Genomic DNA, 23,627 nt, shown 5'->3' on the forward strand with positions numbered 1-23,627 from the left:
TCCATTTTTTTCCTCCCCAGAAATGATGAAAGTAGCTTAAAATGAGACATTTGGCTCATCTTGTTGATCAGAGAGGATTTGTCCCAGAGTTCTTTTCTTACTTCCTTTTCTTCTTTCTGCTTCTGCAACTCTCTATTTCTTAGGACTGAAAAAAAAGAAAAACCATTGTCCACCAACAGTGTCCCAGAGAAGGCCCCCCCATGCCAAGATGACAGGGAAAGTGGAGACCTTCATTCCCACATTCCCAGGGAACTAGCTCATCACTCCACACCTTTCCGTGACCACAACTCACCAGAAAACCGTGAGGCCCTGCCCCCCGCCGACCCCCCCACTGCTGTGCCTGTGGCTGGGACTAGCGAGGCCAGTTTGGCCTCTGCTCAGGGCTGATGGGGACGCTGGACCCCGAGAGAAGCCCCTGCTCATCTCCTCAGCCTGTGGCTGCCCAGCCTTCACGCTAGGAGTGTCTGTGTTACGCTCTGTCCAGGGTGACCTGTTTCCCTGGGTACCAGGGTTTCCTCATGGACGTTGGAATCCCTCATCCCGGGAGAAGAGGGGCAGCCCCAGGTCGTGACTTGGAGGCGATGATGACCTGGGGGCGCAGTGGATGCAGGGCCGTGGGAAAGGACCTGAACCCCTGCCCCCTGCCTTCCCTGTTTTCCCTTCCGGGGGCCCATTCCCACTGCTGCTGTGGTCCTCTGAACACTGAGCAGACAGTTCTGCCTCCATCCAGCCCTGAAAGACCAGGAGCCAGCCGTGGTGGCCACGTAGGCCCGCCTGCCGAGCTCACATGGACAGCTCACACCAACTCCTACACAGGCCACACCGCCCTCCTTTTAAACCCAAGCACACCCAAGGTCGTGGCCAGGGTTCAACCCAGTCTTTTTGACTGCAGAACCACTCTTTCCCCCCGAACCTGGACCTTCCCTGTGAGCCTGACAGCCTGGCTGTGATCAGGACTTGGCCAGGAGGGCACCTCATGGACACAGACACTGCCCACCTCCGCCCCGAGCCCCCAGCCTTGTCCCTTCCACCCCGTGTGCCTCTGTCCTGCCCCCAGCCCTGCAGTGGCTACCCCCACCCACAGCTGGGGCCCTGGGTGGGCTCCGGGCCGTCCCTGCTCTCACAGCTCCTGTCTGCACTTCCCGGTGGGTGTCTGCCTCGCTCACCAGGTGTGTCCTGGGAGCACGGATGGTACCTGGGCACATGTCGCCCTTGGCCCCACTCACCCGTGCACGTGTCAGCCAGCTCCAGCCCCCTGACCAGCCTGTACTATCCGTGTCAATAGCTCAAGTTACTGAACATCAGTGGATCTGCAATGCCATTTATTTTCACTTTTTTTTTCCCCTCTTCTTTTGCAGCCATGGATGGTGTGCCTTTTATGATTTCAGAGAAGTTTTCTTGTGTTCCAGAAAGTGTAAGTTTCTTGCATGATTGCACTCCGCCTCGGCTCCCTCTACCTCCAGCCTAAGCCCTTCTCTTCACAGCACTGCAGGGCCATCCTGGCAGCCCCCAAACCCCTCCCTTGCCAGAATCATCCATCGCTACCCTTGTGCCCCACCCCCCACCACTGGAAGCTCAAGAGCAGGACTCTGTAGCTGTGCCTAGAAGGTTCTTGATAAGTGAGAAAAAAGAAGGGATAAGGGTGGGGAGGGAGCAAGACAGACGAACAGACACACTCAGACACAGCCACAGCCGAGGCTTCTTGATTCAGATGTGATGGTGAATTGTTCTGAACCTTGCTGGCTGTAAATATTCCTGGTTTCCAAGCTCACCTTGTTAATTTCTGCTCTTTTTTATTTAACATTGACAACGTTCAGCAGAAAGCAAGCTGCTAACCCTTCCCCATTGTCATTGCCGCATCCTGTGATGACCACATTCTCCGCTCTGAGTCGCAGGCGTCTGAACGGCGGGGCTGGGCCTGCTCACGCAGGCTGCTGCCCGGCAGCTGTGGGTCCATCGCCCACGGCAGGCCAGCACAGACCCCACGGTGCACGAGAGGGAACCAAGGCCAGGCTGGGCCCCCAAGCCGTCTTTAGTGACAGAGGGACTGAGTGAATGCGCCAGGCCTGCAGGCCGGACCCCACACCTTGAGAGGCAGGCATGGCCTTGGGCCCGCCTGGCACCCTTGTGCCCTGTCTCCGGCGGCGCCTGCACCCCTCAGTGGTGCAGGCCTGGTCTGTGGGCTCCGTAGACTTGTTCCTGGATGTTTTTCAAATCCTTGCTGCAGAAGTTTGCTCTTGAGTAGTTAATAAACACGACATCCCTGGTTTGGGCACCAGCTCAGAGTCCTTCAAGCAAAAGTGTTTTTCTTGGATCCAGCTTAAAACCACCCAGCTTGCGATCTGACCTGCCCTGGAGTTTCCATTTTCATGAAATATAATAGGCCTCCTCTGAACCCTTCTGGTAAGCGGCTTAATCTTGAAAAAAAGAAAAAAACACGCTCGTGATGTTGACACGCAGAGCCTGTGTAACTTCAGCCGACCACTCACTCCACTTGGCTGTGTTGCCATGGAGACGCTGGCGCCTCTCCCGCCCGCGCAGTTGGAGAGGCCATTCTGTCCTGCGCTGCGGCTCCAAGCGGGCAAGTTTAGTGGGGCAGTTAGAGCCTAATGATACAACAGCTGGACCGCCGCTGGATCCTGGGCCGCGCAGGCAGGCGGCCCCGTGCTCACGCCACGCCGGCTGGCAGCAGGAGAAAGCCAAACTGTTTTGTGGCTGCGGGCAGCGCAGCTCCAGGAGCCGAGAGCCTAATTCGGTGGCCCTGTCCCAAGTCCGGGATCTGCCGACTCAGCGAGTGCTCAGGCAGGCGGCCACGGGCCAAGTCCAGCGCTTCCCCTCGCTTCTCTCTCTAATCTCCCGGCAGCCTGGCCTGGCCGGGAGGGGCCCGCCCGCGATGCTTTGTAACCTGAGAAGAGGTTGATGGAGGGATTAACCTGTCCTGCTACATCCTGCCTAGAGGCTGGCAGAGGCGCTGAGTCCCGTCAGAATCCGGGTCCTGGGGCTCAGAGCCGGCCTTCAGGGAATCCCCCCTGGCCCGGCTCAGACTCCAGCTCTTGCCCCTGCCTCTGGGCTGCAGTTCAAAACCAGGAAGGCCTCCAGGGGTTTTATCCGATTCTCAGGTTGCACCTGTTCACCCTCAGCTGCTAGCCCCGGGGGGCTGCCTTGGGAATACAGACGATGGGGGTCCCAGGGGGGACCCGGGAAAGGGACCTCGGGGACAGGGCTCCCTCTGCCCCTCACCAGGCGCTTCAGCCCAGGCTTCTCTGGGCCTCCAGCTGACTCTCGTTGCCCTGTGTGTTTAATTTTTCATGGTGGCTGTGGAAAAGCCAGTGTTCTCAAAGAAGAAAGGTCCCCATCTCTATGAAGTTTTAGAAACAAACATTCAATTAAAATGGTGTTATTATTTTCCACCACTGTTGATTTCTCAAATGACCATTGATGGGAAGTTGGTTAGTTCATTCACCGGGCATTTTAAATGACCTAGAATTCCCTCCACCCCCTTCCCTGATGCTAAGGAGTCCCAGGCAAGAGATGGGCTGCCTGCCTCCCCAGAGTTCCTCAAACCCTTTCCAACACACAGGCGGGAGTGGTCAGGGCAGTGTAGTGAAGCCGTGGGCACCTGCATCCCCCTGGCTGCAGAAAGAGAATACTGGTCTTTCCGGGGTGGGGTGGGGGGTGGTCAGAGAGAGACGAGAGGCAGAAGTTATTGGTGACAGTGACAGTCTTTCAGGAGAGCTGTGACGGCCCCCCACCCCCGACCTGGGTGCCTAAGCAGGAGTCCCCACCAGAAGCGACCCAGTGGCAGCCAGGTTTTCTGAGTCTGCTCACGCAGCACTGTGGAGTCACACTGATGGTTTCTGTGGAAAGGAGTGGAGAAAACACCAGATCACAGTGGGGTTTGAAGTGTCGCAGTTGTGAAGAAAAGCAAATGTGAAGCAGCGCTTTTTCCAGCCATGTAAAAGGATGACTTGATGTATTTTCAGATGCAGCCCTTTGATCTCCTGGGAATCACCATCAAATCTCTGGCAGAAATTGAAAAAGAGGTAAGCAAGCTCCCCAGAATGGCACGGGTAGGGCCCAGGTCCTCGCTGGCCAGCCCAGCGTCTCCCTTCCACATTAAGGGTGTGTTCCAGGGACAAGAAGGGACCTCAGGGTGGGGCGGCCCTCTGAGAAAGACGCTTTCACTCAAGTTTACTTCTAAGAAGAAGAAACTCACTTTTTAATGCGTGTATGACTTAAAGTAATAAGACAGAAGGTTTTACATGATAACACAGAACAGTCAACGCTGCTTCATTTTGTTAAAAAAAGGTCTCAGCTTAAAGAAGGCAGAGGTTGGGGCCAGGGCGCGGAGTTGGCTCTTTCCCCTTCAGTTTTATTATTTGCCTCCAGTAGGGGTTTGAGGAAATGTCCGAGCTGTTTCATGATTTAGAGGAAGGATCAAGACACATTCCATTGTGCTTGATAAAGCCAAACCCCATTTGGCGGCCTGGTTAGAAAGAGTTTGGATGTTTTCCTAATAAAAAGAGATCCCAGGATTTGGAAGCACATGTGACGCCTCTGAGGAAAGAGAGTGGCGATAACGGAACGAAACTGGGGGTCAGCTCTCCCGGTGGTCTCCCCACTTTCGTCAGACAGCACCGGCGTGCGTGTCGTCTTCCCGTGTGGAGACGGTTGTTAAGCGGTCACATGCTTGCAGCCGACTCTCCTCGGAGAGGGACATTCATCTCAGAGATGGAAATGGAAGAACCATTTCAATATTCTCAGCTCCTCTGGGTGTTCTCTCGTGTACCCAGCTAGCAGAAGCAGGTTGCATTATTGAAAGATGGCTGAAATCAAGGAAAATTGAATCAATATAGTACAACAAATTTCTAAACCTGTCACAGCAAAAACAAGACAAAAAAGTCCCCCTTTGTCTTGGATTTTCAGTAAATCGTAAAACCCCAAGCTGACTGTCATCTATAGATTTCGAGAGGGGTAGAACAATGACCGCCTGCCACATCAGAAAAACACGTGTGGGTGGAGCCCCAGGTCAGCCCTGGCTGAAAGTGAGGTGATGCCCCCCGCCCAGACTGCCTTTGTGTGGGGTCCCCACAGGGTGGCGCCGGCGAGCGTGTCTGGCCGGCCTTTGCAGAGACCTGCTCTGGCCACAGGCTGTGAAGCAGGGAGCCGGCCTGTGACCTTTCAGGATGGACAAGGTCGCACAGACTTTAAAGGGTGGGGGGGCCAGGGGTATGTCCCTTCTCTGCTTAAAGCTTGGATAACAGGAAAACCTGTCTCATGAACACTAAAGGGACAGGTGTGAAAAATACCATAGACAGCAAGTGCCCATGACCATGGGTTGGTGGGGGTGGGTGGCCAGTGCCGGAGACGGGACAGCTGTGAACGTCACCCCTTCTCTCCCCACCCATCCTCCCGGGCTGTAGCCAGAGCCCCATTTATTTAAGCACCTGCCACGTGCTTAAAGTCCAGGCTCTGGGCCTGAACTTTACCTCCATCATCACTGATTCTCACCCCGGGCTGACCAGGTGACAACATTCCTCCCCATCTCGTGGGTCAGAACTTGAGGCTCAGAGAGGCGAAGTTATCTGCCCAAGACAAGATGGAGATCTCACGTGGCGTACTCCAGATGCCCTCCGTTATGACATAAAGTCCATGGCCCCCTGTCCTCGGGCTGGTGGGGACAGTGGTACCTGGGAGGCCCATCAACCTGGGTCCTGACCCCACCCAGGCCTTCAGGTGACCAGGCAGGATGCAATAGAAGAGAGCCCAGTGGCACAGCCAGTGCCCGTGGAAACCACCATCAGTTCTCTTAACTCTCTTCCCACGGAAGGGCCAACAATGTGTGTGTTTAGAGTACAGTGTGCTGATGTCAGGCGCTCTGAGCAGAGCTTGGCAGGGGTAGCATCCTCAGTTTTTCCACGTAACCTTTCTGAGCCTCAGTTTCCCCTTCTGTAAAACCAGGGGAGTATTAATAATGAAAACGTAGCATTTATGGGTGTCACTGAGACAGTCACGGAAATGGCTCAGAGCAGCACTTGCTGTGGCAGCTGCCCGGTTAGGTATCAGTTCAGTTCAGTCGCTCAGTCATGTTCAACTCTCTGCGAGCCCATGGACTGCAGCACGCCAGGCCCCCCATCCATCACCAACTCCCAGAGTTTAAGTCACGTTCCTCGAGTCAGTGATGGACCAACCATCTCATCCTCTGTCGTCCCCTTTTCCTCCCGACTTCAATCTTTCCCAGCATCAGGGTCTTTTCAAATGAGTCCATTCTTTGCATCAGGTGGCCAAAGTATTGGAGTTTCAGCTTCAACATCAGTCCTTCCAATGAATATTCAGGATTGATTTCCTTTAGGATGGACTGGTTGGATCTCCTTGCAGTCCAAGGGACTCTCGAGAGCCTTCCCCAACACCACACTTCAAAAGCATCAGTTCTTTGGCTCTCAGCTTCACAGTCCCACTCTCACATCTGTACGTGACCACTGGAAAAACCACAGCCTTGACTAGACGGACGTTTGTTGGCAACGTAATGTCTCTGCTTTTTAATATGCTGTCTAGGTTGGTCATAACTTTTCTTCCCAGAAGCAAGTGTCTTTTAATGAGGTATATAGCAAGTGTCATGGTTGTGGGCGGTGTATTTTTTATTTATTTTTGGCTGCGCTGGGTCTTCATTGCTGCACATGGGCTCTCGAGTTGCGGCGGACCGGGGCTCCTCTCTAGCTGTGGTGCTCGGGCTTGTTATCACGGTGGCGTCTCTCGTTTCGGAGCTCAGGCTCTGGGGTTCGTGGGCTTCAGTAATTGTGGCACACGAGCTTAGTCGCCCCGAGGCATGTGGAACCCTTCAGGACCAGGCATCGAGCCCATGGCCCTTACATTGGTAGGCGGACCACCAGGCAGGTCCAGTCGTGTGGCGATCGTTGTCACGCCCATCCCCCTGGTCCCAGGAAGCGGAGCGAATTGGTGCAAGTTCACCCCATTGCAGCCTGACGCGCTGCCTTCTGTGGACCACGCCCGCTTCCTTCCTTGCTTTCAGTGATAAGTTAGAAGCACACACTGTGTTCTCTGTTGAAGGACCCCTGGCTTCCTTCCTTGTTTTCAGTGGTGGTTTAAAAGCACATGTCTGTGTTCTCTTGTTGAAGGAAATTAAAGTGGAGTTAGAGAAAGTATAGGGAAACGGGGAGAGGTTAGACATGCTATATAAGCTGGGAAACCATCACTGACATCCCCACCGTCAGGGATGCCGTGAGGGTTTTCGTTTAATCTGAGGATTTAGAAGTTACTTCCACCAGCCATCCACGTGCACGTAATGGTGATTAGCATGTTGACATCCACACGCTCCTTCTGCAACAACATCAGTGAGCATTCTCCATAAATAAACTGGAGAACTTGCCCCTCTCAGCCTCTGAACTCAGCATAGCTCCTGGAGTTGGAGGCAGAGGAGGAGCTGAGCCCACAGCTCCCTGGCCCCATTCTCGGGCTCTGTGGGCTGGCCCTGAGCACCTGGGGGTCCCCTTGCTCAGGGTGATTTTGCCTTTTTCACTTGCACCCAGTCTGGCTGTCCTTCAGGGGAGAGGGGCATCGCCTGGGGAGGAGCCTGGGGGCAGCAGGAGCTCAGCTGGGGGCTTGCTCTGCTCTTGTTTACAGCGTCAAGCCGAGCACCCTCCCCCAAGAAGTCAGGAGACTGCCTTTGGGTTCAGGGCTGACCGTGACCTGCACTGTCCCCTTGTGCATCCTGAACGCACCTCCCCACCCAGATCTCGCCCGGGATTCGCAAGCAGCAGGGAGAGCCTGGCATCTGTGGGGGCTGCTTTGTGAGGGGCAGGCTCTCCCCTCCCTTATCCCTGCATGCCCCCGGGGGCAGGTGGTGTCACCCCGGCACACAGCAGAAATGTGGGTCCCGGGTAGTCCTGGCTGTAGAGGAAATGGGAGTGCTTGCCCCGAAGCAGCCCGTCTAAGAGTGGCGTTGGGCCTGCTTGCCCCCCTGCCAGCCTTACCATCACCCACCTGCCCTGTCTGGGGATGCTCTGTCACCACCATTTGGCCTCAGGGACAAGTCACCCCCTGAACCAGCCCCGTCTCTCTGTCGGTCTTGAGCTTGGTGATTTGGGACCCTGTCCCCAGGTGCCCCCCGCCTCGCCCAGAGCAGGGGCCGACCGGACTCCAGCCTGCCACTTCTAGGAGTAACAGTGCAGGGAGATGGGTGTCGCCCCCCAGCAGTGGGTGGCAGTGCTCCTCCAGCTCCCCTACCGTGGAATCTGACCACCTCAAGGAGAGGGTGCCACCTGGCCCCACCAGCAGGAAGGTGGCACAAGGCTCCCTGCCAGTGTGGACCAGAGCCATCCGCCGCTGTGTGGACCACGGAGGAGACATGGCGTGGTGGAGGGACACAGTTTTCGAGTCCAGCCTCCCCCCCACCGACCCCGCCCCAGATAGCACGCCAAATCTGCCACCTATGCTGGACCCTGGGGCAGGTCCCCTGGCCTCCCCATCCTCAGGGTGGCGTGCAGGCCCGGGGATCCCACCGCGGCCGTGGCACCCACAGGAGGCCCTCCACAGGCGTGGTGACAGCAGGCTGCGTTTCACGAATGGCCCCCAAGGAAGGTCACGATTATAAAGTCAGTGGCCGTGCCACCCAGCGCGTTTGGGGGGAATTCTTCAGGTGCTCGCAGGTGGTGTGGGCTGTGGGAGTGAAGGAAGCCGAGGTGAGTAAACCAGTTCCCACTTTGAAGGCTGTCACTCTCTAGGCTCCAGCAGCCACATCCCCTGCCGTCCGCGTCTACCCTCGGCTTGGGGCAGGGGCTTTGCCACGTAAATTACCCCTGAAGTCAGGAGAGCCATGTTTTTGCTCACCCTCTCTGGGCCATGGAAGGTGACCAGGGACCAGCCAGCAGCAGCTGTCGGGGCGAGCAGGGGGCGGGGGTGGTTTGCAGGGGTCCCTTCTGGCCCTGACCTGGCCCCCGTGCCCCAGGCAGCAGTCGCTGCTCTCTGCAGGAGGGCGGCGGGAGTCCCCGGAGGGCTGCATCCAGTGTGAAGCCCTTATCGTCCTCCCTGTTGCCCAGACAAAAGGTTCTCTCCATTCAAGAGTGGGGAAAAGTGTAATTTTGCAGCCGACCCGGTGATGAAGCGTCTTCTCTCAGCACCAGGAGATGGGCATATAAATATTCTCTGTCTCTGCTGCTCTTTATTTCCCTTGTAAGCAGGCGCCCCATCCCTCCCTCTGATGGATGCCCCTCGCAGCCAGCCCGGGAGCTCCCCAGCTCCTCAGTTCGGCAGCGATTCTCCGTCTCCTTGCCTCTCCCGCAGCCTGTTCATCCTCCCCCCACCCCCAGCCCCACCTCCCTCACCCACTGCCCTGTCCCTTGTCTCTGGAGCGGTGGCCCAGAGACAGTGGCCTCAACCATAGATTCCATGCCATGTGCACAACACCGCAAACCTCTAAAAATAGGAGCCAAGGGTTCCTGTGCCTGAAAGGGCAACCAGAGAGCCTCCCAGCTCCATACACAAAGACTTTCCCCACCGTGGCTGCCGCCCTCCCCTGGAAAAGACCACAGCGTTCACCCCACTTCAGTGGGCACCCCACTCAGAAACGTGGCAAGGAGCGTCATCATTAGCCCAGCACACTCCCTGGTGGAGCAGACGGCCTCCATTTTCACTCGACTTTAAGGCTGAAAGACAAGGGAGAGTCTAATTAGTAAAGGGACTATCTGATATTAATCACTCCCTTAAAATTGACAAGGGAGGCAGTCCATTTAACCACTTAATGGCTACAGGTTTTTATGGGCTGCTGTTTGTAGACGTATTTAATGATGAAGTTATAAATCCAAAGGAGCTTAAAATTTTAATTTTATCCCTAAATATTTCCCTTGTTCTCCTGTTTGTAGTCAGTCCTCCAGAGTGTAGTCACGTGGAATGTTCCTTAAATGAACATATTTGCTAACTGGCGTGATTTCAGTTTTTAAAACATTGGTTCCAGCAATTAGGCATTTTTTTTTTTCAGTTCCCAAATGACTAGAGAAATTCGTCTTGATTATAATTGCTCTTAGCCACGCATATCTAATTTGTGTCTTTTTAAGTGTTAATTAGTAAACAGTTTGAGCTGACATCTTTATGTGTTTGTGTGTTGAAAAATGGGGCTTATTGCTTATTTAGCTTGGGGCTGATTCCACCCGCATTTACGTCACGACATTGAGGTGAAATTAATGGAAATACAGTTGGCATCACGAGGTAAAAAGAATTTTTGGAACCAACTTGTGGACGTCCACTTTGCGTGGACTTCTGCAAGCGCTTCCAGTATATGAGATTAGAGTGGATTGGGGAGCTGCGTGTGCAGGGAGAAAGTGAGGCAGAAGATTTTTGTATCATAATGAAATGGCAGAGTCCCAGTTTTATAAAAGCAAAATGTTCATATCCCAGTGCAATTGTTCATTCTTCCTACTTTTGGAAAGCTTTCGTTGTGCATATTAATGTTAGAAGAATTTTGCAGAGGGCGAAGTCACAAAATGCGTGATCACTTTGCACCATCTAGTGGTCAGGTCTTAAACTGCAACAGGAAATAAGGTGTCCTTTATCCGTGAGATTCAACGTTTTCATCCCCCAGCATCTTTTTTTCTTTCGTTTTCAGTCAGGAAGCTGATACGTTTGGGGAAAGAAATTTGCCTAATTCGTTTATTAAATGAAAGTTAGTTGATTAGATAGATGTTAACCTTTCTTATCTATTGTTCTGCTCCCCTTTTTTTATATTGTTTTCAAAGACCTAGTTGTTCAGTCATGCCTCTGAAATCTTACAGAGCTATCACACTAAGATGAGATCATTTCAGCCAAAAACAAAGGAACCTAATGAATTAGCTTAATGGATAGCCACTCCAAAGGCATAAAAGAAGGGTGGTTATTGTCGTTCAGTCACTAACTCGAGTCCAACTCTTTGCCACCCCATGGACCACAGCAACGCCTGGCCTCCCTGTCCCTCACTATCTCCTGGAGCTTGCCCAAGTTCATGTCCATTGAATCAGTGATGCCATCCAACCATCTCATTTTCTGCCACCCTCTTCTCCTTTTGCCTTCAATCTTTCCCAGCATCGGGGTCTTTTCCGATTTGAAATGTGGGAAGTAGCTTGGGCAACCTGCCTCTCATGGACACTTCAGGAGTCTGACCGCAGCTTGGGAACCACTGTTTGATGCCGCAGACAAGACTAGTTCCCTCCCCATAAAGTGTGGCAGCCATCGTGGGCAGTTTATCATCTTCAGTATCTACCCTGCCAATCAGAATCAATTTTTTAACATTTAGTGTTTTCTTTCCAAGTGCAAAGGTCATACCTGTTTTTTAAAATGCAAACACAACGGAAACAGGAAAAAGGTGAGGGTCCCCCATGGTCCATTCCTGGGAGAGAAAGACATGCCCACATCCAACAAGCATCACGTGTTCAGTACTGGACATAACACTCCTGTAGCTTGCTTTCACACTGACTAGTATATCTTGCACAACCTTCCGTGTCATCGCACACAGATCTGCCCCGTTCTTTTTAATGACTACATGTGGTTCCCTTTTATGATTGTGTCATAATTTATTTAAGCAATCCACTATTGATTGACTCTTGAGTTGTTTCCAATTATTCACTATTACACTGCTGCAGTATATTTCCTTGAACATGTCTTTGCTCCCCTGGGTCTTTCTTTAGAAGAACACATAGTATTACCATTTTGCTTTCCAAAAAGAGAGTGCCCTTTTAAACCCCCCCTGCCTGGCCCCATCCTGTGGTGTGTGAGGGGGTACCTGTTTCCCACACCCTCACTATAAGCATCACGGGTATTTAAAGGTGGACATTTCTTCATATATTTATCAGCCATTTGTATACTTCTTTTGTGAATCTATTCTGTGTGTGCCATTTGCCCAGTTTTTTCTATTGGCTTATTTGGTTTTTTTCATTCATTTTTGAGTTTTTTTATGTTCTTTGTAACAACCTTTTTTCTGTCCTATGTTCAAACACACACACATAGACACACACACACACACACACTTTAACCAGTGGCTTTTCACCTTGTTAAAGATGTGTTTTTCTATACAATAGTTTTTAATTTTTCATGGGCAATCTTGACTTTAATGTTTTGTTTTTGGTTTCATGTCATACTTAAGATTCCTATTTTCTCATACCTTTTTGTGTTTTAATATCTTACAGTATTAAACAGTTTTCAACTATTTGATCCATCTGAAGTTTATTAGAAGGTAAAAACTAGAACCAGCTTCATTTTATCCTAAGCCATTAACCAGTTTTCTTATCATTGTTTACTTTCTTCAGTCGTTTTAAGTGTTACCCTCATTGTATAGTTCCATCTGTAAGTGGACCAAGGGACGTTTTTCTTGACACTCGTCTCTGTTCTTTTTGTATGATTACCACACTGCTTTGACTCAGATAGCTTTATAATAAGCTTTAATATATGATAAGCTTAGTTCTTCCTTCTCCCCCCACCCCAGATTTTTCTAATTATAGTCACTTGATGATTATTCCAGCTGAACGTTAGACTTTTCAGGGGGAGAAACTCCACTCTAGATGTTTATTATTGACTGCACTGAGCATGTAGGTTAATAGATGTTTGGTGAAGAGTCTCCACCTGGGGCTTTGTGTCTGTCGCTCAGCAGCATAGAAGGATGTTCTTTGCAGAGAGTCTGCACACTTCTTTGTAGGTTATTGTTAAGTGTTTGATGTTTTTGTGGTTCTCATGAGTAGGGTCTTTTTTTCCATTATATTTCCTGTCATTTTTTGCATCAAAGAGCCGTTGACATTTGTGTTTTATTTTAGGGGCTGGCTCTCTCACTGGCTTCTACTTCTGATGGTTTTCAGTTGCTTTTCTTTGGTTACGCAGGCTGGCGTTAATGTCGTCTGCAAACGCTGACACCGCCGCCTCCTGCCCCCTTCCTGAACCTTCAGCCAGCATTGCGGCCGGAACGATCAGGTCACTGGGCCTCCTTGTCTGAATGGAAATTTCTAGTTTCGATACTCACCCATAATGCTGCATTTTGGCTTGCTATATATAGGCATCATTTTTTTTTTTTTATCGTGTTAAAGAATTAGCCATCTATTTCTATTTTCCTAAGTGTTTTTATCAGGAATGGATAGTAGCTTTTGATAAATGTCTTTTAATCATCCATTGAGATGATCATATTTTTTTCTCTGCAGGCAAATTAATATGGTAGATTATATTAATAGAGTTCCTAATTCTGAGAGTCTGAGTCCCTCTCCCCCTACCACCCTCTCTGGTTCTATCAGTAACAGGGCCGCCAAGCGCCAGCCTCCGCCCAGGTCTCCAGGTTGCTCGCGCAGCAGCCCAGGGCGTTCAGCATACGGATGAGGGAGCCAGGCTGAGCCCTTGGAAATGAACCTGAGGCAGAGCTGATGTTTGACAGACAGAATTACCTGCCCTGGATACCGTCATGAGTTATACCTGGCTCATGTAGAATAGAGGTCAAGGTGAATTATTTGGTCTTTTGAAAGTTCATCCTAAAAGGATTTTTCTGTCCTTTTCTTGTGGTTTGGGGAACTCTCATCCCCCAAGTTTTAAAGTGATACCCCGTACACCCCAGGGACTTCCCTGACAGCCCAGCGGTTAAGACTCTGTGTGTCTGTTGCAGGGGGTGGGGCGTGAGTTCGATCCCTGGTCAGGAAACTAAGATCCCACATGCTGGACAACGTGGCCAAGAAAATAGTTAATACCCCCCAAAAATAGTAACACCCCCCTCAAACTGAACTCTTAGAAGGTTGCCTGACATGTAGGTAAAAGATGAGCATAAAGGTGACAAATGAGGAGGACATCTTCCTGTAGTGATCACACAGCTGCTTTTTCACTCAGAATACAGTGTCAGAAAGCAGCATTGTTCCAAATATTTTCCACAAATAACCTGGGAGAGGGAAAACACAAATACCCATTTTTTAGGTGATATTTAGATGAATTCTAAAATGCTGATTCACTGAGGGGGCTAGCCCTGTGGCTCTTTGTTGACGCAGAACCAGGGTTTAGTCGGCCACAAAGGTATCTGTCAGCCCCCAGCCTTGCCCAGAGCCCCACGCAGACGACGCTGGTTGACACACAGGTGCCCACCAGGCCCCCAGCCCCGCAGCACGGGAGGGGTCTGGAGAAGCAGAGCTCGTTAATACTCACACAGAGATCTAAGTCCCACCGTAGAATGCACGTTCCCCCATTTTCCTTAAAATGCCTGGCCTTCTCAGTCTGTATTTCGTTTTCCTACTTTTACGCATCATGAGTACAAGAAATATTTCTTGCTTACTCTGTCCCTATCAGTCCACACAAAATGCAATCACAGTGATAAAATGGTGAACACTCTGGTTGGGTGATTTATAGGGAGTGGTGGGGACTGTGCAAATTGGAAAAGCCATGTGTTTCTAAAGGAGGCTGCCTCCATTCACCCGTGTGAGGCTCATGGTCGAAGTCCGAGAGTGAAGGTCCGGAATTGCCGCAGCCCCCTATTTTTTTTTTTTATAAAACCTGGAAGATGTTGGCATTTTATGCCAAGTCTCTCAACTTTCCCACGTTTATGACTATTTTAAAACACCACACAGGCCAGCAGCATATGAGCCTCCAGCTTGCACATGTCTGAGCATGAAGATACAAATCACATCTAGACTTATACCTTCACTATTCATGGTGGAGGGGTGGGGGGACAGTGGTGGCAATGTGGATGAACCCTGGGATCCGCACTTTGCCCCATGAGTTAAACACCCCAGGATAGGGGCCATGACACCATCAGCCCAGAGGCCATGGGAATGCAGAGGACCCAAGGCTGGACTGACACACCGCTGCTTCCACAAAAGACTGAGAACCCAGATGACCTCCCCATTGTCTGAGAACTGAGTCCCCAAGCTAGCTGTCTGCTCTGCATTGAGCTGCCCCTCACTCACCCATCCACCCACTCACCTCTCACACCCTGTACCATCTGTCCATCCATCCATCGTTTGTTCATTCATTCACCTCTTCTGGGCCACAGCCTCTACCAGACTCTGGAGCTACAGAAATGGCCGAGCCCCCACCCCAGCCTTGCACTTAAGCAGGAAATGGACAGTGATGTGGAGCCCTGGAGGCCAGTAATTAATCGTCCCCAGAGGAGGACAAATGCCCCAGGGGGGAGTAGCCTTCCCAAAGGCACCAAGGGGTGGTGCTTGAAGGGAGGCGGGGTCAGGGCTGGGATCTGAGAAGCCACGCGTGGGGACAGGCCTGTGCCAGAAGCTTCCACACCTCCGTCCTGGGAGTGGAGCTCTGCCCCGGGTGGGGACTTGGGAGGCACTTCGCCACTCTGTGCTCCATCGGATCCTAGGTGGAGATGCTCCTGAGCAAGGGTGTCCTGCCCTGAGTCGGGGGCTCTCCCAGCACTGAGCCCAGGGCGGCAGGCCGTGAAGGGTGCAAGTGGGTGTCGCCATCCCCTCCCAGGAGCCCCAGGCCTGGGGCAGGAAAGGGAAGAGGGTGCTGACAGGCATTGACGAAGATGACCTGGGTCCCCCGGAGTCAGAAGACGCAGGGGCTGACTCTGCACGTGGTCTCAGTCACCATGCAGCCACGCCGGGCACGGTGCCCAGACAGACATGGTCCCTGCCCCTGGAGCAGGGGCATCTCAGAGGGCAGCTTTTCCAGCCCCTCATTTAGGGTGAGACCGAGCAGCGGGATTGGGTGGGGCTCAGGGTTTCTGACGCTGGGGTTGCTGCTTGCGGGTTAGCGCTGGGGAACCTGAGGAGAATGCAGAAGAGGCTTCCCAGAAGGTTCACACCGACCCCGCTGGGGGCTTGTCATGGGACCCGCCTGCTTCCCGACCCGGTGGCCTCACTCAGAACAGTCACCCATCATCGGAAGAGCGGTGGTACCAGCTTCACTAGCAGAGAGGATTCTGTCCCTGACCCTGACTGGGGACCCAGCACCTCCTGCCCCTCCCGTCCCCTTACGAGTGGCCACACTAGTGACCAAGGGCTCCAGGAGCCCTGACCTCCAGGCCCAGCTGTGGACTCTCAGCAGCTGAGGGGTGAACAAGGCACCGCCCCAGCTCTGGGGGATTCTAGGACCCCCTCCAGCTCTGGGGGGCCCGTCTTGGCTGCCCCATGTCCCCTGAGCCCCAGTCTGCATGTGACAGCCTTTCCTTGGAGCTCTGCTATGGCTTCTCAGCCCGGGGCCTCCCCCTTTCACCCAGGCTTTCGGATGTGTCTCTGGAACCGTAATCCAAGTGTGAAACGAGGCTCCTGTGGGAAAGTGGGGAGACCCAGACTCGTCCCTGGGCCTCTGGGCCTCTGGGCCTCCCCACAGCTCGAAGGGGTGGACGTGTATTCACATCAGCTGGATGGGCCCTCCCAGCACACACAGGCCTGCTCCGTGGGGGCCCTCAGGGCCCACTGCTCACAGGGGCACCTGCCCCTTCCCTCCCCTGGGGAGGGGGGCCGAGATCCAGCAGCCAGGCTTCAGGAAAGAGATGGGAGGACACGAGCCCTCATGTAGGGAGAGGAAGCTTCCAGAGCTGGAATTCCCCGAGGGTCTGAACCAGGCATCGAGCGTGGCAGGTATCATGTCCTGGCCCCCGGGGCTGGGCAGGTGCCAGGACAGGCTCCAGGAGAGGCAGGCTGGGGGCCGGTGGGGCCACTGCTCAGAGCTCACCCACCACCGCGTGCCCCAGACACCCTCACAACGGTGGCTCCAGCCCCAAACCAGGCTCGGCGTTGGCCGGCGTCTTGCTTTTTCACTCCCCCGGCCTGTCTTCACCCTGCCAGGCCCCTGAGGCCCAGCCTGGGCTCCTTCAGGCCTGCCCCTGCCGCCATCCTGCCAGGCCCTTCTGTGACCCCACCTGCCCCCCCATCTCAGAAGCCCACCCGTGTAAGTGGTGAGTACAGACCCCTGTCCTGAGGCCGGGTCCCTGCCCCTGGCACCCTCGGGGCCTCGTCCAGCCCCCAGGGACCTTGGGAAGTCTGATCCTCCCCTGAGCTTCAGCTCCCACGTCTCAAAATTCAGGTTCTAAAAACAGCCCCTTACTGCCGCCTCTCCTCCGGAGCCCTCCCTGGGTCTCCTAACCATCACATCGATGCCTGTCTAACCATTGAAATCACTTTAGTGCTTTTTAAAAAAGCAATGATGCCTGCCCTGCCCACCAGTTAAACGAGAACCACCCTCACCCCGCCCGCTGCCCGGCAGGGCCCAGGTTCAAACCCTTGACTCTCCGATGCAACCCTTGGCTCTGATGGAGGACCGGGTTTTCTCGTTCAAGGTGCTTTCACAGTTGTCGCGGGTGATTCTCACGTCTGCGCGAGTGGATGCAGGCTCGCTCCCCCACCCCCACCCCCGTCCCTTTCTGCCTCGAGGCTGAGGCCAGGGTGCCTTTGGCTCCACGGTGTGGCCTCGCAAGGCCAGGATGTTGGCCTCACTGTGACAAAACCTCTCGGAATCTGGGAATTGAGCGCCATGGCTTAAGAGTTGTCATGATGGCCCTTGTCCACCAGAGGGCGCTGTGGCTGGGGGCGCTGCTCCGCGGGGGTCTCAGCTCTGTGAACCAAAATGCTTTTTAATTGAAAAATTTTTTTAATTCAAAAAGGATTTGCTGTTTGTGCGCGAGTGCAGGTCCTCCTTATGCAGGAGACTTAATGTCTTGAGTAAACAGATCCGGGCCCAAATCCACCTTCAAAGGTACTCACTGTTTGCCCAAGGGAGCGAAAGGGCTTCCAGAAGCGGCCTAGTCTCTTGGGCAAACACTCGGGGCCAGCCCGTCCCGGGCAGGGGACAGCGTCTGTGGGAAGGGTTATCCGCGGCCTAAGGGGGATTATGGCGGGGGGACATATGTTGAAATTTCATTTGGGGAGTTAAGAGAAAACAAGAGGTGGGGGAGCAGTGCTTTTCTCCAGCCAAGATGACCTAAAAAGGGAAAAATCTCAAGGGCAGGGGCGGGGCGGTGGTGGGGGTGGGGTGCAGGCTGTGCCGCGGGTCCCTGGCCCTCTCTGGGGGCGGGGAGGCGGTGGCATACTCGGCCCTGAGTCAGGAGAAGGCGGCTGTGTACCCCTGATTTACCCACCAAGACATGCCCACACCCCCTCACCCCAGAGAGTGAAAGAAACAAGAATTTAGTTTATCCTTGAAGGCTCTTCTACACCACCAGCCCGCCCCCAGCCACCCAGGGACCCTGTCCCTTCCTGGCCACAAAGACAGGCCTCCCAACCACCTACCCCCCAATGCAGTTTGACCCCAGCCCGCCTGCACCCCCTTGTCCCCACTGCTCCATGCCCTCAGAAAGTACCCTTTCTGGGCCTACCCCTGGCAGCATCCAAGTCTCTGGGCCTGGCCCCTGGGCCCCTGGGCCCCTGGCTGTGGACATCTGGGGGCCTGTGCCTCCGTCCCCTTTCACGTACCCTCTGGCCAGCTGGCCCCCAGCAAACTCAGGCGGCTTCCCTGCCCTGGGTGTTCCTGCCACCTGGGAGCTGGGCACAGCAGGCGCTGGAGGGTAGAGGTGACCCAGCCCACAGCTGGTGGTGCCACTCCAGCAGGCTGACACTGGGCTGGCTCCCTCACTTAAGTGCCTCACCTCAGCTGTACCCCAAGCAAGGCCTCAGAGCAGCCCAAGTGAAGCTCCCCACCACCACCACCAGCCTCCTCCCCACAGCCCCCCATTCCCTCCTCAGCGACCCCCTCAGCCCTAAAGACTCTGGCTCTTCCTCTCTGCCCCTCCTGTCCACTCCCACACCCCTCTGGTACGGCCACAGAACCGACCCGCAGCATCGGGTCACCGGGGAGCTGGCTGACGAGGCGGAATCTCTGGCCACCCCCTGGACCTGCTCAGGCAGGGCCTGTGTGTGCTACAGACTGACCAGCCTGCTGCTCTCAGTCTGGGTGCCACCCTCTGTCCACCCCCGAGGAGAGACCACACTCTGCTGTCCATGTCGGCACCGCCCTGGAGCCTTCGCCCACCCAGCCCTGCCCCTGCTGCGGTCACCACGTGTTTTTAGTGACCCCGTCCCCCCCGCCCCAGCCTGTGCAGCTCAGGCCAACTGCTGCCCCCTGATCCCCCCCATCCTCCTCCCTGGCCCTGGGTCCATCGCCAGGGCTGGTGTCCTGCCTTCCAAGCCTGTCCTCTTTGTCTTCTGATCCTGTGCGCTTTCCTCCAAACATCTCCACACTGAAACTCCAGATACCCTCTCCCCTGAGGGCTCCCACTCCCATCCCTGCATTCGGGGTTCATCCACGTCTCTGCACCCGGGCAGGCGGCACCCCCGAGTACTCCTCAGGGACCACCCTTGGCCATTGGCAGAAATGCCCTCATGTTCTCTCCCCCAGGCTGCTCTCTTCCTATTGCCCATTTGGGTTAAAGCATCGCAGTGCCGGCGTCCATCCCCTGCCCGTCTTGTAGGGCTCCCTCCTGACCCCAGAGCCCAGCACAGGCGGATGCAGGTGGGTGAGTGGGTGATGGAGGCAGATTGTTTCCTGCCGTGATGCTCCTGAGCAGCCACCAGGTGGCGGTATTGTCCCAAACTTAACCCGAAGTCCTCCTGGTCTGAGGCTGCACCGCTCCTCCAGCTTCCTGGAGCTGGAGTGCCCGGACCATGGCCGGAGCCCGGGTCATTAGCAGCAAAGTGGGGCCGCGTTGATGTCTTCTGTTACGTAGCCAACAAATGTACAGTGAGTGCTTGCCTGGTGCTGGGGCAGGCGGGCCCTTAACCTGCCGCACCTCATCCCACCCTCAAAGAGGGCCCCGAGAGTAGAGATCATCACCCCCACCTTCTTTCTTGAAGTATAAAAGGCATATTGGCTTCAGGTATACAACATGTTTCAATAGTTGTATATATTGCAAAGCAATTATCATAATAAATATAGTTACCATCTTTTATCTTACATAGTAACAACTGTTTTCTTCTGATGAAAATGTTTAAAATTTAGCAACTTACCAAAATATGAATTGCAGTGTTGATATCTATATTCACGACGCTGTGCAGTATATCTTCAGGACATAATCACTCTGTAACTGGAAGTCTGTGCCTTTTCACCCCCTTCTCCCATTTCACCCACCCCACCCCGCCTCTGGCATCTGCTCTGCCCAGTGAGCTTGGTCTTGTTGTATCCTGGGTTCCACATATAACTGAGATCTCCAGGTGTTTGTCTTTCTGTGTCTGACTGACTTCATTTAGCACAACGCCCTCTGGATCCATCCATGTTGTTACAAATGACAAGATTTCATTCTCCTTTTATTCTTTAAACTTTTGTACTGAGTATAGTTGAGTTACAGTGTGGGGTTTCAGGTGTGCAGCAAAGCAGTTCCGCTTTTTACACAGATACACACACACACGTATAGATACACCCTTCCTCAGGTTCTTCTCCCTTATAGGTTACTATAAAATATTGAGTACAGTTCTCTATGCTATACAGTCGGTCCCTGTTGGTCATCTGTTGTATATACAGTGGTGTATATTGGTTAATCCCCAGCTCCTAATGTATCCCTACCTCCTGCTTCCCCTTTGGTAGCCACACGTCTCTTTTCTACGTCTGTGGGTCTACTTCCGTTCTGTATACTAAATTCATTTGTATCCCTCCCTTTAGATTCCACATATAAGTGATATCCATGATGTTTGCTTTTGTCTGATTTACGTCATTTAGTATGATGAGCTCTGGATCCACCCGTGTTGCTGCAGACGGCATTCTTTTCATAGTTGAGTAGCATTCCGTTGTGTATATATAGGCAAAATTACTGGAGTGGGTTGCCATTCCCTTCTCCAGGGGATCTTCCCAACCCAGGGATCGAACCCAGGTCTCCTGCATTGCAGGCAGATTCTTTACAATCTGAGCCACCAGGTATGCCCATACATATATATATGTGATGTATATATATATATATATCACATTTTCTTTATTCATTCCTCTGTTGATCGACATTTAGGTTGCTTCCATGTCCTGGTTATTATAAAGAGTGCTGCAGTGAACATTGCTGCTACTGCTGCTAAGTCGCTTCAGTCGTGTCCGACTCTGTGCGACCCCATAGACGGCAGCCCACCAGGCTTCCCCGCCCCTGGGATTCTCCAGGCAAGAACACTGGAGTGGGTCACCATTTCCTTCTCCAATGCATGAAAGTGAAAAGTGAAAGGGAAGTCACTCAGTCGTGTCCGACTCTAGCGACCCCATGGACTGCAGCCCACCAGGCTCCTCCATCCATGGGATTTTCCAGGCAAGAGTACTGGAGTGGGGTGCCATTGCCTTCTCTGAGTGAACACTGGGGTACATGTATTTTTTCAAATGATTTTCTCCGGATATATAGCCAGGTGTGGGATTGCAAGATCGTATGGTAACTCTATTCTTAGTTTTTTTAAGGACCCTTCATACTGTTCTCCATAATGCCTGCACCAATTTACATTCCTTCACACCCTCTCCAGCATTTATTATTTATAGACTTTTTGATGATGGTCATTCTGACCAGTGTGAGGTGACACTTCATTGTGATTTTGGCCTGCATCTCTGTATTAGCAGTGTCGAGCATCTTTCTATGTGCCTTTTGGCCATCTGTATGTCTTCTTTAGAGGGGTGTCTGTTTAGATCTTCTGCCCATTTTTTTGATTGGGCTGCTTGTCTTTTTATATTGAGCTGTATGCGCTGTTTGTATTAATATATTTTGGAGATTAATACCTTGTCGGTCGCATCGTTTACAAATATTTTCCCCAATTCAATAGGTTGTTTGTGGTTGTTTTGCTTTGCAAAAGCCTTTGAGTTTAATTAGGTCCCATTTGTTTTTTGTTGGTTGGTTGGTTGGTTTTATTTCCATTCCTCTAGGAGACAGATCCAGAAAGAGATTGGTATGATTTATGTCAAAAAGTGTTCTGCCTATGTTTTCCTCTTGGAGTTTTATAGTATCTTGTGTTCACATTTAGGTCTTTAATCCACTTTGAGTTTATTTTTTGTGTATAATGTTAGAGAATGTTCTAATTGTATTCTTTTACCTGTAGCTGTCCAGTTTTCCCAGCACCACTTATTGAAGAGATTGTCTTTTCTCTATTGTATGTTCTTTCTTCCTTTGTTGTTGATTAATTGACCATAATTATGTGGGTTTGTTTCTGGGCTTCCTATCCTGTTTGCTTGATCTGTATTTGTTTTTACGCCAGTACCATACTATTTTAATTACTGTAGCTTTGTAGTGTAGCCTGAAGTCAAGGAGTCTGATTCCTCCAGCTTCATTTTTCTTTCTCAAGGTTGCTTTGGCTATTCAGAGCCTTTGTGTTTCCCTACAAATTAAAAATTTTTTTTTGTTCTAGTGCTGTGAAAAATGCCATTGGCATTGAATCTGTAGACTTTCTTGGGTAATGCAGTCCTTTGACAATATGGATTCTTCCAACCCAAGAATGTGGTATAACTTGCCATCGATCCGTGTCATCTTCCATCTTTCATCAGCATCTTATAGTTTTTGGACTCCAGATCTTTTGTCTCCTTAGGTGGGTGTATTCCTAGGTAGTTTATTCTTTTTGACGCAATGGTAAATAGGATTTTCCTCAATTTCTCTTTCTGATATTTCATTTTTAGCATATGGAACTGCAGCACATTTCTGCATGTAATTTTTGTACCCTGCAACTTTACTGAATTCACTGATGGGCTCTAGTCGTCTTCTGTTAGTGTCTTTAGGATTTTCTGTTAGGATGTGTGGTAACATGCCATCAAAATGGTGACAGCTTTACTCTTTTTTTTTTTTCCCCCCAATTTGGATTCCCTTTCTTTTTATTCTCTGATTAATGACCATGCCTCGGACTTCCAAAACTATGTTGAGTAAAAGTGGCGAGAGTGTTTATCCTTGTCTCATTCCTGATCTTAGAGGAAACACTTTCGGCTCTTCACCATTGAGTACGCTGTTTCAATAACTGTGGGTTTGTCATATATGTCCTTTATTACACTGACAGTAGGTCCCCTTTATGCCCACTTTCTGGAAAATTGTTACCATAAATCAATATTGAGTTTTATCAAAAGCCTTTTCTGCATCTACTGAGATGATCATATGGATTTTACTCTTCAGTTTGTTAATGTGATGTATCACATTGATTGATTTACAGGGTTTTTTTTTTTAATGGCATTACTTAAAAGATAGTTTTTATTCCCTGAAATAAACCCGCTTGATCATGGTATATGATCCTTTTAATGGATCATTGGATTCAGTTTACTAGTATTTTGTTGAGGATTTTTGCATCAGTGGTCATCAGTGATATTAGCCTGTAATTATTTTTCTTTTCTGTGGTATCTTTGTCTGATTTAGGTACGAGGATGATGGTGGCTTCATAGAACGAGCTTGGGAGTGTTCCTTCTTCTGCAATACTTTGGAATAGTTTGAGAAGGACAGGTGTCAGCTCTTCCCTCAGTGTTTGATAGAATTCGCCTGTGAAGCCATCTGATCCTGAACTTCTGTTTGTTGGGAGTTTTGTAATCAGAGGTTCCGTTTCAGTGCTTGTAGTCGGGCTGCTCAGATTTTCTTCCTGGCTCAGTCTTGGGAGACGTACCTTTCTAAGAATTTGTCCTTTTCTTCTAGGCTGTCCAATTTTATTGGCATAGAGTTGCCTGCAGTGGCCCCTCATGGTCCTTTGTTTTTCTGTGGTGTCCCCTTGTAACTTCTTTTTCATTTCTGATTTTATTGATTTGGACGCTCT

General features: G+C 51.7%; 1 protein-coding gene across 2 annotated transcripts in view; it reads left to right on the forward strand.

Annotated features, from left to right (window-relative positions):
* The window catches only part of MVB12B (multivesicular body subunit 12B), a 200,200-nt gene that overhangs the window by 171,432 nt on the left and 5,141 nt on the right, over nucleotides 1–23,627 (forward strand). For both annotated transcript variants that reach the window (XM_052648784.1, XM_052648785.1), the window contains exons 8-9: nucleotides 1,359–1,414; nucleotides 3,984–4,043. In XM_052648784.1, the coding sequence (XP_052504744.1) occupies nucleotides 1,359–1,414; nucleotides 3,984–4,043 (116 nt within the window). The remainder of the gene's footprint in view (nucleotides 1–1,358; nucleotides 1,415–3,983; nucleotides 4,044–23,627) is intronic.

This window comes from Budorcas taxicolor, chromosome 11, assembly GCF_023091745.1.
Source record: "Budorcas taxicolor isolate Tak-1 chromosome 11, Takin1.1, whole genome shotgun sequence".
NCBI classification, from domain to species: Eukaryota; Metazoa; Chordata; class Mammalia; order Artiodactyla; family Bovidae; genus Budorcas; species Budorcas taxicolor.